The sequence below is a fragment of the Channa argus genome, chromosome 12 (genome assembly GCF_033026475.1).
Source record: "Channa argus isolate prfri chromosome 12, Channa argus male v1.0, whole genome shotgun sequence".
Taxonomy (NCBI): domain Eukaryota; kingdom Metazoa; phylum Chordata; class Actinopteri; order Anabantiformes; family Channidae; genus Channa; species Channa argus.
This window is the reverse complement of record NC_090208.1, coordinates 619,023-633,941: the sequence shown is the minus strand read 5'-3', so window position 1 is coordinate 633,941 and position 14,919 is coordinate 619,023. Positions and strand designations below refer to the sequence as shown.

At 40.1% G+C, this 14,919-nt stretch overlaps 2 protein-coding genes across 2 annotated transcripts in view; one reads left to right on the top strand and one right to left on the bottom strand.

The window, feature by feature from the left end:
* Positions 1 to 14,919, bottom strand: part of LOC137137365 (uncharacterized) — a 113,010-nt gene that overhangs the window by 68,312 nt on the left and 29,779 nt on the right. The gene's annotated exons all lie outside the window — the stretch shown is intronic.
* The window catches only part of LOC137137359 (uncharacterized), a 40,344-nt gene that overhangs the window by 15,259 nt on the left and 10,166 nt on the right, over positions 1 to 14,919 (top strand). The window contains exons 5-8 of the mRNA XM_067523534.1: positions 27 to 356; positions 3,629 to 3,958; positions 7,042 to 7,371; positions 12,631 to 12,954. Coding sequence (XP_067379635.1) covers positions 27 to 356; positions 3,629 to 3,958; positions 7,042 to 7,371; positions 12,631 to 12,954 — 1,314 coding nt within the window. The remainder of the gene's footprint in view (positions 1 to 26; positions 357 to 3,628; positions 3,959 to 7,041; positions 7,372 to 12,630; positions 12,955 to 14,919) is intronic.

Sequence of the window (14,919 nt, the reverse complement as noted above, 5' to 3'; positions counted from 1 at the left end):
GATGTTGAGCTTTGTTGTCCTCTCAGTCCCACAGGTGGTGGAGGTGGATTCAGGGGTGGAGTCTGTCCAGCTGCCCTGTACAACCACAGTTCACCTGCCTGAAGACGTCAGAGTGGAGTGGACGGACATTTGGGACAGGAAGGTCCATGTGTATCAGAACGGCTCTGACAAACCTGAAGAACAGAACCAGTTTTACAGAGGACGAACAGAGTTGAAGAGAAACCTGCTGAAAACTGGAGACCCCAGTCTGACCCTGAAACACCCCACAGACAGAGACAGAGGAACCTACACCTGCACCGTCTACAGCAGGGAGAAAACCATCCTGATGCAGAAAGCTGTGAGGCTCCAGGTCAAAGGTCAGTTCAGTCTTTATGCTACATGAACTGCTTCCAGTTTGTAGAGATTTTAACACAGGTTTAATTTCAGCTTCATAGTTTGATGCTCTATGACTCTACAACACAAAGCAGGTTTGGATTCAGTTCCAGAAAAACTGAGCTCAGATTTGATGATTCACCACCATAACAGGTCATTAAAGAGCAAAATCCTAGCTACAAAATGGGACAGTGAGATTATGTACAAGCATAATAGTGAGAAAAGGTGTGGAATTGTTATGGAACTGATAAATACAGTTATTAACCCTGTTTGTGAAAAACCCTTCACTTCTTCATGGAAGTGACCATGAACAGAAGTGATCAGAGTTTAATTGCTTTTAAAAGAACACAGACAAAATCTCCACTACAATGTTTTTTCAGTTATAATATTGATAAACTATTAAACTTTTTTCTTGAAGAAATAAAACTAGAAAAACAGAAATTGTTAGATCTTTAACATGAATAGTCAGCAGTGAAACCTTTCTGACTCTTGACAAACACGTCTTATGATGCTTCCTAACTAGGTTGGCAGATTTCTCTGAGGGATCTTAGCCTGTTCTTCCTCGGCAAATGAATCCAGCTCATCCAAAATGTGGTTTATAATCATGGATTATAGGATGGAGATCAGGGCCTTGATTTTAGTGTCTTTCAAAAACATTTGGAGCAACGTTTTGGGTCATTGTCTTTGTGAAAGATCAACCAGGTTAAAGGCTTCTTCCATCCTTCATCAAACTAAAGCAGCATCCATGATCCCAAACAACTCAGACTTAGTCTCATCAGACAAAAAGCAGTTTATGGTCAAACTTCAGTCAGGTTTTGATGTGCTGCTGTGTGAGCAGTGGAGTTTTTCTGAGATGGTGACCTCACAGTCCACCACAACGAAGAGCTCCGACCACAATCTTCCTTGAAGCATCAAGTCAACATAAGGCCAGTTCAGGAACCATCATCTTTGCAGAATTCTGGAGATTCTTCTGGCATCAGTCAGATGGTTTGTTTCTAACAGAATCTGCCTGCTTGTCATTGGGTCTAATAATTTTGAACTTTAAATATTTAAGTTTGTAGCTTGTAAGAAGTGACTTACATATACAGTACATTTATACGCATAGAGGACTCAGGAGGTACAGTGGAGTAGTCCTGCACCAATCCCAGGTTTCGATTCCCAGCTTCTTCATGTCAAAGTGTTTTTTAGCAAGACAATGCTTGTGTGTGTGTGTGTGTAAATGGGTTAATGAGAAGCAGTGTGAAGCACTTTGAGTACTAATAAGGTAGAAAGGTGCAGAGCATTTATCAAGTACTTTAAAGTTGGGAGGATGTTTGAGATATGACGAACACGTCTATGGATATGAGGTGGATTTGTTTGTAGAATTGGAGATTGTTGGATTTTGATTGTTGTTGCTTGTGTATTATAATGCTGTGTGAATGGATTTTATTGCTGATGATTGAAATGTCTAGTTAAAAAAAGAAGTGGAATTTACTGCAGGACTGTTGGATTAGACTGACTTAGTTTGAGCCCAAGAAACTTCCAACTGAGTGGGAATTTATTCATCATAAGTCTCCACATAGTCTCAGTGATGTCTCCTTAATCAAATGGACACTGGGTGAAGTTTAAGAAGAACTAGAATGGACATTTCCTGAAGAAGATGTGTGATTGCTGAAAGGCAGCTGCTCGCAGCCTTCACTGCTGCAAGATCAGAAGCTCTGAACATTTGAAAAGCCAGATCACTTAAAAAACAAAATCTAAACAATTGCAGCCTAGCAGGTTTAAAGGCATTGAACACTTTAGATGTAAAAACAGATGCTACAATTTATTTTTACAATTGCAGCATCACAACTCACCAGCAGGTGGCGCTATGCTACCATTGCTGCTCTCAGAACTGAAGCACGGAAACGAAACTAATGCAAAAAACATTCATCTGCAGTCCCATGAAGGGCTATATGGTGGTGTGGCAGATCTAAACATGTAGCATGTATAGGTGGACATCATAATGCAGCTGTGTATCAACTTTCACCTCTCTGACAGTTATAGCTTTGGAGATATCAGGCATAGATCAAAGCCTGTAGGGCCCTTAGTTGCAAACCGTGTGCAGAGTGGCATCCTACACGTATGACCAAAGTTTCATGAAAATACATTGTCCTGTTGAAGAGTTATGCTCTGAGTTCTATCATTGGCCACTTGGTTTCCCTAGAGAGGCCCAACTGTAACATGTGAAACATGTCATCATGGGGCAGCTGTAAGTTTCATAACAGTATCACATGGAGTTTTTCAGATATAACTGTGTGAAGATGACTCTCATAGACCATTCAAAATAACATCATACAAATATTCATAACAATGATTGTAGATCAGCTTTCAGCATGGAAACGTTCAGCTCACCTCTCCTGACTGTTGGACCCATGTTTCTAGCTGTCAGCGTGTAGCAGTAGCAGCATCTGGAAGATTCCAGAAACGAATGAACATGGACTCAGTACCTGTCACTGGTCCCTGTCCTCTGTCTGCTGCTGTCTCAGTGTCCATCAGTGTCCCACTTGTAACACATTAGCTGAGTCTTCACTCAGAGACAAGAGGCTGCTCCACAAACTAGATTCTTTTTACTAATTTCACTCTGGAATTATTAATATCCTAGAAACTCAGAGCACAATTCATTATTCATATTTGTGTGCTGTAGTTATTTGTTATTATGAGGTGATTTACTTTATTGTCCCAGATCCTGAATCTTTGTGTCCCAGCCTCTTTTTTCCAACTCAGACTCTTTCACTGTTTAATGAGCTTTAATATCACAGTGATTTTTATCTGCACAGAATTCAAACAACAGCTCACGTCTTTATTCAGCTGTTGCTATGGTGACTCACACAATCTGAGATCTGCTGATTAACTCAGAATAAGAAACTAAGACATCACTGAACTGACTCATCAGTTTCTCTATCAGATCCTCAGTAAAACCTGGATCCTGTCAACATTTAGTTTGTAACTTTCACTGATAGGAAACAAACATGTGTTTGACTTCATATCATTTACTGAGTGTTAGTGAAGTCAGATGATGGGACAGTGATTCTGTGTCAGAGACAGGAAATAAAGGTTTAACAAACAAACTGAGGGACTGAAGACAAAGACAACACTGTCTCTGTTACATGGAGACATGGAGACATTTCAGACTGGAACCAATCAAACATGTTTTCACTTCATCCACTCAAAGAAAATGTGTCAGAGCTGCTGCTGCTGTCTGTCCACATGATGTTGAGCTTTGTTGTCCTCTCAGTCCCACAGGTGGTGGAGGTGGATTCAGGGGTGGAGTCTGTCCAGCTGCCCTGTACAACCACAGTTCACCTGCCTGAAGACGTCAGAGTGGAGTGGACGGACATTTGGGACAGGAAGGTCCATGTGTATCAGAACGGCTCTGACAAACCTGAAGAACAGAACCAGTTTTACAGAGGACGAACAGAGTTGAAGAGAAACCTGCTGAAAACTGGAGACCCCAGTCTGACCCTGAAACACCCCACAGACAGAGACAGAGGAACCTACACCTGCACCGTCTACAGCAGGGAGAAAACCATCCTGATGCAGAAAGCTGTGAGGCTCCAGGTCAAAGGTCAGTTCAGTCTTTATGCTACATGAACTGCTTCCAGTTTGTAGAGATTTTAACACAGGTTTAATTTCAGCTTCATAGTTTGATGCTCTATGACTCTACAACACAAAGCAGGTTTGGATTCAGTTCCAGAAAAACTGAGCTCAGATTTGATGATTCACCACCATAACAGGTCATTAAAGAGCAAAATCCTAGCTACAAAATGGGACAGTGAGATTATGTACAAGCATAATAGTGAGAAAAGGTGTGGAATTGTTATGGAACTGATAAATACAGTTATTAACCCTGTTTGTGAAAAACCCTTCACTTCTTCATGGAAGTGACCATGAACAGAAGTGATCAGAGTTTAATTGCTTTTAAAAGAACACAGACAAAATCTCCACTACAATGTTTTTTCAGTTATAATATTGATAAACTATTAAACTTTTTTCTTGAAGAAATAAAACTAGAAAAACAGAAATTGTTAGATCTTTAACATGAATAGTCAGCAGTGAAACCTATCTGACTCTTGATCAACCAGGTTAATGGCTTCTTCCATCCTTCGTCAAACTAAAGCAGCATCCAAACAACTCAGGCTTGGTCTCCTCAGACCAAAAGCAGTTTATGGTCAAACTTCAGTCAGGCTTTGATGTGCCGCTGTGTGAGCAGTGGAGTTTTTCATAGATGTGACCTCACAGTCCATCACGATGAAGAGCTCCCACCACAATCTTCCTCGAAGCATCAAGTCACCATAAGGCCAGTTCAGGAACCACCATCTTTGCAGAATTCTGGAGATTCTTCTGGCATCAGTCAGATGGTTTGTTTCTGACAGAATCTGCCTGCTTGTGCTTGGGTCTAATAATTATGAACTTTAAGTATTTAAGTTTGTAGCTTGTAAGAAGTGACTTACATATACAGTACATTTATATGCACAGAGGACACAGGAGGTACAGTGGAGTAGTCCTGCACCAATCCCAGGGTTCGATTTCCAGCTTCTTCATGTCAAAGTGTCTTTTAGCAAGACAATGCTTGTGTGTGTGTGTGTGTGTGTGTGTGTGTGTGTGTGTGTGTGTGTGTGTGAATGAGCAGTGTAAAACACTTTGAGTACTAATAAGGTAGAAAGGTGCAGAGCATTTATCAAGTACTTTAAAGTTGGGAGGATGTTTGAGATATGACGAACACGTCTATGGATATGAGGTGGATTTGTTTGTAGAATTGGAGATTGTTGGATTTTGATTGTTGTTGCTTGTGTATTATAATGCTGTGTGAATGGATTTTATTGCTGATGATTGAAATGTCTAGTTAAAAAAAGAAGTGGAATTTACTGCAGGACTGTTGGATTAGACTGACTTAGTTTGAGCCCAAGAAACTTCCAACTGAGTGGGAATTTATTCATCATAAGTCTCCACATAGTCTCAGTGATGTCTCCTTAATCAAATGGACACTGGGTGAAGTTTAAGAAGAACTAGAATGGACATTTCCTGAAGAAGATGTGTGATTGCTGAAAGGCAGCTGCTCGCAGCCTTCACTGCTGCAAGATCAGAAGCTCTGAACATTTGAAAAGCCAGATCACTTAAAAAACAAAATCTAAACAATTGCAGCCTAGCAGGTTTAAAGGCATTGAACACTTTAGATGTAAAAACAGATGCTACAATTTATTTTTACAATTGCAGCATCACAACTCACCAGCAGGTGGCGCTATGCTACCATTGCTGCTCTCAGAACTGAAGCACGGAAACGAAACTAATGCAAAAAACATTCATCTGCAGTCCCATGAAGGGCTATATGGTGGTGTGGCAGATCTAAACATGTAGCATGTATAGGAGGACATCATAATGCAGCTGTGTATCAACTTTCACCTCTCTGACAGTTGTAGTTTTGGAGATATCAGGCATAGATCAAAGCCTGTAGGGCCCTTAGTTGCAAACCGTGTGCAGAGTGGCATCCTACACGTATGACCAAAGTTTCATGAAAATACATTGTCCTGTTGAAGAGTTATGCTCTGAGTTCTATCATTGGCCACTTGGTTTCCCTAGAGAGGCCCAACTGTAACATGTGAAACATGTCATCATGGGGCAGCTGTAAGTTTCATAACAGTATCACATGGAGTTTTTCAGATATAACTGTGTGAAGATGACTCTCATAGACCATTCAAAATAACATCATACAAATATTCATAACAATGATTGTAGATCAGCTTTCAGCATGGAAACGTTCAGCTCACCTCTCCTGACTGTTGGACCCATGTTTCTAGCTGTCAGCGTGTAGCAGTAGCAGCATCTGGAAGATTCCAGAAACGAATGAACATGGACTCAGTACCTGTCACTGGTCCCTGTCCTCTGTCTGCTGCTGTCTCAGTGTCCATCAGTGTCCCACTTGTAACACATTAGCTGAGTCTTCACTCAGAGACAAGAGGCTGCTCCACAAACTAGATTCTTTTTACTAATTTCACTCTGGAATTATTAATATCCTAGAAACTCAGAGCACAATTCATTATTCATATTTGTGTGCTGTAGTTATTTGTTATTATGAGGTGATTTACTTTATTGTCCCAGATCCTGAATCTTTGTGTCCCAGCCTCTTTTTTCCAACTCAGACTCTTTCACTGTTTAATGAGCTTTAATATCACAGTGATTTTTATCTGCACAGAATTCAAACAACAGCTCACGTCTTTATTCAGCTGTTGCTATGGTGACTCACACAATCTGAGATCTGCTGATTAACTCAGAATAAGAAACTAAGACATCACTGAACTGACTCATCAGTTTCTCTATCAGATCCTCAGTAAAACCTGGATCCTGTCAACATTTAGTTTGTAACTTTCACTGATAGGAAACAAACATGTGTTTGACTTCATATCATTTACTGAGTGTTAGTGAAGTCAGATGATGGGACAGTGATTCTGTGTCAGAGACAGGAAATAAAGGTTTAACAAACAAACTGAGGGACTGAAGACAAAGACAACACTGTCTCTGTTACATGGAGACATGGAGACATTTCAGACTGGAACCAATCAAACATGTTTTCACTTCATCCACTCAAAGAAAATGTGTCAGAGCTGCTGCTGCTGTCTGTCCACATGATGTTGAGCTTTGTTGTCCTCTCAGTCCCACAGGTGGTGGAGGTGGATTCAGGGGTGGAGTCTGTCCAGCTGCCCTGTACAACCACAGTTCACCTGCCTGAAGACGTCAGAGTGGAGTGGACGGACATTAGGGACAGGAAGGTCCATGTGTATCAGAACGGCTCTGACAAACCTGAAGAACAGAACCAGTTTTACAGAGGACGAACAGAGTTGAAGAGAAACCTGCTGAAAACTGGAGACCCCAGTCTGACCCTGAAACACCCCACAGACAGAGACAGAGGAACCTACACCTGCACCGTCTACAGCAGGGAGAAAACCATCCTGATGCAGAAAGCTGTGAGGCTCCAGGTCAAAGGTCAGTTCAGTCTTTATGCTACATGAACTGCTTCCAGTTTGTAGAGATTTTAACACAGGTTTAATTTCAGCTTCATAGTTTGATGCTCTATGACTCTACAACACAAAGCAGGTTTGGATTCAGTTCCAGAAAAACTGAGCTCAGATTTGATGATTCACCACCATAACAGGTCATTAAAGAGCAAAATCCTAGCTACAAAATGGGACAGTGAGATTATGTACAAGCATAATAGTGAGAAAAGGTGTGGAATTGTTATGGAACTGATAAATACAGTTATTAACCCTGTTTGTGAAAAACCCTTCACTTCTTCATGGAAGTGACCATGAACAGAAGTGATCAGAGTTTAATTGCTTTTAAAAGAACACAGACAAAATCTCCACTACAATGTTTTTTCAGTTATAATATTGATAAACTATTAAACTTTTTTCTTGAAGAAATAAAACTAGAAAAACAGAAATTGTTAGATCTTTAACATGAATAGTCAGCAGTGAAACCTATCTGACTCTTGATCAACCAGGTTAATGGCTTCTTCCATCCTTCGTCAAACTAAAGCAGCATCCAAACAACTCAGGCTTGGTCTCCTCAGACCAAAAGCAGTTTATGGTCAAACTTCAGTCAGGCTTTGATGTGCCGCTGTGTGAGCAGTGGAGTTTTTCATAGATGTGACCTCACAGTCCATCACGATGAAGAGCTCCCACCACAATCTTCCTCGAAGCATCAAGTCACCATAAGGCCAGTTCAGGAACCACCATCTTTGCAGAATTCTGGAGATTCTTCTGGCATCAGTCAGATGGTTTGTTTCTGACAGAATCTGCCTGCTTGTGCTTGGGTCTAATAATTATGAACTTTAAGTATTTAAGTTTGTAGCTTGTAAGAAGTGACTTACATATACAGTACATTTATATGCACAGAGGACACAGGAGGTACAGTGGAGTAGTCCTGCACCAATCCCAGGGTTCGATTTCCAGCTTCTTCATGTCAAAGTGTCTTTTAGCAAGACAATGCTTGTGTGTGTGTGTGTGTGTGTGTGTGTGTGTGTGTGTGTGTGTGAATGAGCAGTGTAAAACACTTTGAGTACTAATAAGGTAGAAAGGTGCAGAGCATTTATCAAGTACTTTAAAGTTGGGAGGATGTTTGAGATATGACGAACACGTCTATGGATATGAGGTGGATTTGTTTGTAGAATTGGAGATTGTTGGATTTTGATTGTTGTTGCTTGTGTATTATAATGCTGTGTGAATGGATTTTATTGCTGATGATTGAAATGTCTAGTTAAAAAAAGAAGTGGAATTTACTGCAGGACTGTTGGATTAGACTGACTTAGTTTGAGCCCAAGAAACTTCCAACTGAGTGGGAATTTATTCATCATATAATAATTTTTAAAGTAAGAAAAAGACTAAAAATTGCAAGATTTTCTGTCCAGACAAAGAAGCATATTGTTTAGTCTGATTTTTTTTTGTCCTTTTGGTTTATCCTGTGAGTTCAGAGTCGCCACAGCGGATCATTGTCCGCATGTTGATTTGGCACAGTTTTTACGCCGGATGCCCTTCCTTATGCAACCCTCCTCAATTTCTACCGGGCTTTGACCGGCACTGCACAGCTGGGGAGGGGAATGGGCTGTTAGGGGTTAGTGTCTTGCCCAGAGACACTTTGACATATAGCCAGGGCATTTGTTTAGGAAAAATAAGAGTGTCCCACATAGACTCAGTGATGTCTCCTTAATCAGATGGACACTGGGTGAAGTTTAAGAAGAACTAAAATGGACATTTCCTGAAGAAGATGCGTGGAATTGCTGAAAGGCAGCTGTTGCAGCTAATCACAGCCTTCGCTGCCGCAAGATCAGAAGCTCTAAACATTTGAAAAGCAAAAGCGCTTGAAAATAAAAATCAAAACAATTGCAGTTTCACAAACAGCCTCAGCGTGGTGTGCATAGCTGTTTACTTTTACATTTAGTCATTTAGCCAAAGCAACTTACAAGTGAGGTTCGTGGCAGCAAAAATCTAAATCAAGGAGAAAACATCAAAGCAAAGTCCTGTCAGAAAAGTGTTCACAGTTCACGAGATGCAAGTGCAAGAAAGAGCAGAAAGGAAGTTTTGTTTCTGAGTTCTGTTTTCAGCAGTTTTTGAATGTTGGGACTGAGTTTGCTAAGCGTGCAGAGTTTGGTAGCTCGTTCCACCATCGTGAGATCATTGTGCTAAAAAGTTTTGCTTGGTGTCTTCTGAATGGTGCTGGGACCACCAGACGTCGTTCGTTGGCAGACCACAGCAAACGAGAAGGATTGTAGACCTGAACTAGAAACCGCAATTTCCGAGGAAGTTACGTGGAAGAGCTCATAAGTAGCCTGATAGAGGCCAACCGCACAGAAGCTGCAGAGAGCGGAGGCGTTTGCACGTTCAAAGTCGCAAACGCTGAAGAGAGATAAATACAAACAAAAGGAGAAAGAAAGAAGATTACAATAAAAGGAAAAAAAACTAAAGTTTAGGAAAAATTTAATCCAGAAAACAAAAAAAAGTAGAAAGTAACAATGGAAGAAGTAAATAAGTAAAAAAAGTTGATATTTAAAGTGAAAAGAAACAAAGGAAGAAGAAAAGTTGCTCTTAAAAGTGTAAAGAAAAAATTTAAAAGTAACAAGTTGAAAAAACAAAAGTTAAAATAAGTAGAAAGAAACAAAGGAAAAGGTAAATATTTAAAGTTAAAAGAAACAAAGAAAGAAGAAAAGTAAGAAATTGCTATTAAAAGTGTAAAGAAAAAAGGAAGAAGTAACTAATTAGAAATGAAGGAACCATTTTAATGTTTTTTTTTAACTGAAAAACTGAAAACAGCTTTTAATTTGAAAGTGTGTTTCCTGTCTGTGTGTGTGTTGGGTTGTGTGTCTGTCCACTGTAGAGAGATTTCACCACAAAGTCATTTTAGCATTTAAATGCTAAAAAGGGGATAAAGTATGATGCAATGCTTTTATTTTGAAAATGTGTTTCCTGTCTGTGAGGGAGTGTGTAACTCCACTGTGTATGTTGAGGGAGAAAAACTCAGGTAAAGTGTGTGGACACAGCTCTGAGGCTGATCACATGATCTCATGCAGCTGTGTCCGTTACCATGACAATGACTGCTGCCTGCCTGCTAAATCATGAGCCAAATGCAAAGTCAGGGTGGGAAAGTGCGGAGACTTTGCCTCGTAAAATGTTCAAAATATGAAAAAGTATTAGTCCTATTGGAAAAATTCAAAAACTGTGAGCTGCAAAAGACTTCAACGATCACGCTGAAGTACTTGATTTGAATATACTCCATAAAATCAAGGCGTGGTGGCGATTTTATAACAGCCCCCTGTGTTACAGCTCTCCCACTAATAATAATAACTAGAATGGGCATTTAAGCAATTACACGCATTTTCTGTAGGAAATGCGTGTAATTGCTGAAAGCCAGCTGCTGCAGCTGCTGAACGTCGTAGAAGCGACAGCACTCGAACAAAACAATAAAAATCGTTTGCAGTTCGCCCAGCGGAGCAATAGAGGCAACACTGTAACATGTAAAGCATTTCATCATGGGGCAGCTTTCCAGAAAGTTTCATCACGTTAGCATGTGTAGTTTTGGAAATATTGAGCTGCTTAGAAGTGACAGCACATGAAACAATGAAGAAGTTTTCAAAACTGAGAACTGTGATTGTGTTTTGAAAATTATTTGAAGTTTAAATGCCAGCAAGACATTTTAGAAAAGTTGGGTCAGTAGCAACAAAAGACAAAAGGAATAATTGTGTAATAACATGTAACAACAGATGAGGTTTACTGGCAACAGTTCAGGATGATGATTGGGTAGAAACAGAACATCCCACAGAAGCTGGTAGAAGTAAAATGGAGAGAGGTTCATTACTTTGAAAGTCCTGATCCAGCTGGTTTCCTGCTGCTGGTTGGAACCTCCCATCTCCTGGTTCAGGTCTTTATGGTTCAGGACTGAGAAAGTCAATGCTGACTTGAAGCAGGAGACAGGACGAGTTGACTTGTTCGGTCTTGAAGCAAAAGCAAGAAATGAACCTTCTAAACACATCTGTCACTAACAAAACCAGACCTGGAGGAGAGAGGCTGGGAGACTAAGAGATTTAATCTGGAAAACAGCAACAGAGTTTGACTTTGAAATGATCCAACAAATGGAGAAGTGAGCTGAGTGAATCCTGCTCCACAAACACTGACGCACTGATGTGATGAATGTTTCTGTGGATCCGCGAAATGCTGCTTGTATCTAAGACACGTTACCTTGCTGCCTTCATCAAACTGTCAAAGTGACGGCTTTGTGTCCTTCAAACATTCCTCATGGCTTCATTCAGACGGGGAGAACCATGGTACACAAGCAGTATCTGCCACACTCATGATATTATTGTAGTTTATGTTTGGATTTTAGTCATTTTAGTTGAGTATAAAAGTGAACTAAGGAGCAGTGTGATACTAAAAATAATACTTTTGAAGTTAATATTTCAACACTAAACACTCATTATCAGCCTACTGTTCATTTCAGCCTGGCAAAGTTAAACAGAGTGTGAAAGACCTGTTTTCATCAGCAGCATTAGTTCTTTAAAATTAACTTTATGATTTCTGTGCCACAGATGCTGTTTAATTACTTTCACTTCACTTTTACATTTTCTTCTGCTCAATTATTTTATTTCAGCTAACAAAAAGTTGTGTTTTTGTTTTATAATAATTCTGTTGCGTATCTGTTAATGTGACTGCAGGCTGTTCAGACTTGGTCCTTGTTGAAAGTGATACAGAAATCTTACAGAGGACAGGGATCAACATCATTACCATGTCTGCTCTAGTTTGATTGTCACTAGAAATTTTATAGAAAAGGGACAAGGCTGATCATTGAGACATGAAGACAAAATGTTCAGCTGCTGTCCGATTACTGGAAATCACTGCATTTGTGAAAATGGGTTTAGGATTCATGTCCACAACACACATGAAGACAAACAGATTGACAGAAACATGTTTGGGTCTGAAATCTTCTTCTCTTGAATGTTGACTTTGAAATGTCCCAAAGAAAAGCAACAGACAGCAGGTCAACACGGAGATGACACATTATTGTGAAGCAGCACATGGACAAAACATCCCAACAGCATCAAGACTCTGATCAAAAGCTGCTTTTAGTTTCTAGATTTCTGTCTCCTGTTACCTTCTGCTCTGATCTGGTTCTGTCCTTCAGCTTTCTCTACAACTGTGTCCTCTAAACTGCTGCTGCTGTCTGTCCAGCTGATGTTGTGATTTGTTGTCCTCTCAGACTGTCAGGTGGACGTGGAGGAGGGAGTGGAGTCTGTCCACCTGCCCTTCAGGACCATTGGTGACCTGCCTGAGGACGCTACAGTGGTGTGGAGATTTGAACCAGTGATGATAGTTCATGTGTATCATAAGGGCTCTGATCAGCCTGAAGAACAGGATGAGTTTTACAGAGGACGAACTGAGATGAAGAAAGACCTGCTGAAATCTGGAGACCTCAGTCTGACCCTGAAATACCCCACAGACAGAGACACAGGGACATATGTCTGTCAAGTCTTTTATAATGGAGTCATCAAGAGACAGACAAACATTAATCTCAGGGTCAAAGGTGAGACGTCTGAATTGGTTGTTTGGTCTATTTTCTTCATAGAGTTGTTGACTGTATGTTTTTCATCAATCTAGAAACTGTTTCACTGCTTCTGTTTGTTCTGAATGAACCTTAATGACCTCAGTGAAGCAGGTGCTGATGTCAACAAGAGGCCACACTAAGAAAAAACCTCACATTTTAGTTTGAAATGAAAAGATGGACGACAAGAACTGGTGCTGTGCTAACATGACCACACAGGGTAACACAGCAAATGTCCTCCAGCATTTAAAAAGTCCATTTGTACAAGTTAGTGATTAAAACCATGTCGGCTGATGCAGCCTCCAAACTTTACATGGGTCACTAAGCCAAGTATCAGCTGACAGAAATGTGAGAGCATCACTTTAACAATGTTAGTTTAACATAGTTTATCATCAGAGCTCACTGTGTTCTGGAGAACATGTCCATGTGTAGCAACAGGAGTTATCAATATTCATATTGATAATGTGAGTGGTTTGTATATCTAGGACCCAAGTGAGGAGATGGAAAGAGAAGTTGTGGTGGTAAAAAGGTTTAGTAACATGATCCAAAACCACAGAAAATGATTCCAAACACATAAGAGTAAAGGGAGTGAGCAAAAACACACGGTTCAACTAGACTCACTACTACGTCCAGGGGACCATTTCCTACATATTCTCCTTAATACATCAATATTTCCTCTGACTTGTCATCGGAACTAGATGATCTAAATCAGGTCAGGTCCAAATTTGGGTTCAATTATTCGTAATTAACCACAATAAAAGGTTCAGTTAAAAAAATGTTTAATGGTTTTAACTGATTCACAGTTCTACTGTTAATACACGTGTAGAGTTGATCTTACTCGTATCCAGTGGTCCAACACTTGTCCACTCCAGAGATCATTGAATGATGAACACTGGACATTTATTGAATTCCATGTTTCTCAACTGAGCCGATAACAGAGTAATTCTACAGTACACGTTTAAGAACAGTAGTTTCACAAACATGTTCACAAATCAATTCCACTGAACAAGGTAAGAAACAGTTTGTTTCCACAGACACACACACTTCTTTGCTCCAGTTACTGTGTACACTCTTGGAGACACTGAACTGCTTCTCATGTAACAAACTTTCTAAATAAATTGTTTCCTTGACAACTGGTTAAATAATCTTAAAAGGTAAACTTTAAAGGCAGCTTAATTATGCTTCAATATTAGAAAAGAAACAACGATGTAAACATCGTGACTGATCTCCTATGTTGTTCTCTCTTCTTTCTTCTAGTGTCACCAACACACCAACACAACACACTGTAGCAGATCAGTCTTTACCACTGTCTCATTCTGATTCTTGGAGTAGACAGACCTTAGTTATGGGTTCATCAAACTCATTGATCTTTGTCTTGATGCAAACCTGGTGGACTAAACAATGTTCATCTTCCATTGTATAGATGATTTTCCCAACCACCTACAGCAGGCATGAAGATCATCTTTCAGGAAAATTCCCAGAGGCATAGATGGTTGGGTTCTTAAGAGAAGAAGATGATTTAGCATCAATGCCTCCAAGTCATTTGGATCGTTGGAAGGTGTAGTTATTGGCCTCAGCTTCACAGAGTAATGTCTGCAGACCCTCTTCATCCAAACATTGATCTTTCAGTGTAGGTCTGAGTATTTTCCTAATGGAACAAATTAAACGCCAAACCCTCCATAGTGAGAAGCAGATGGAGGATTAAACATCCACTTGATGCCACGCTGAGTCAGCGTATTTTCTATTTTGGATGTGTTCTATTCTTCAGGAGTCCTTTTGAGCTTTCTCTCGGCACCAACAAAGTTTGTTCCATTATCTGAGCGTATATCTAAAACTTGACCTCTTCTTGCAGTAAAGCGTTGAAGTGCATTAATGAATTAATCCATGTCCAATGATGCTGCCACCTCTATATGGACAGCTCGAGTAGCCAGACATGTAAATATTACA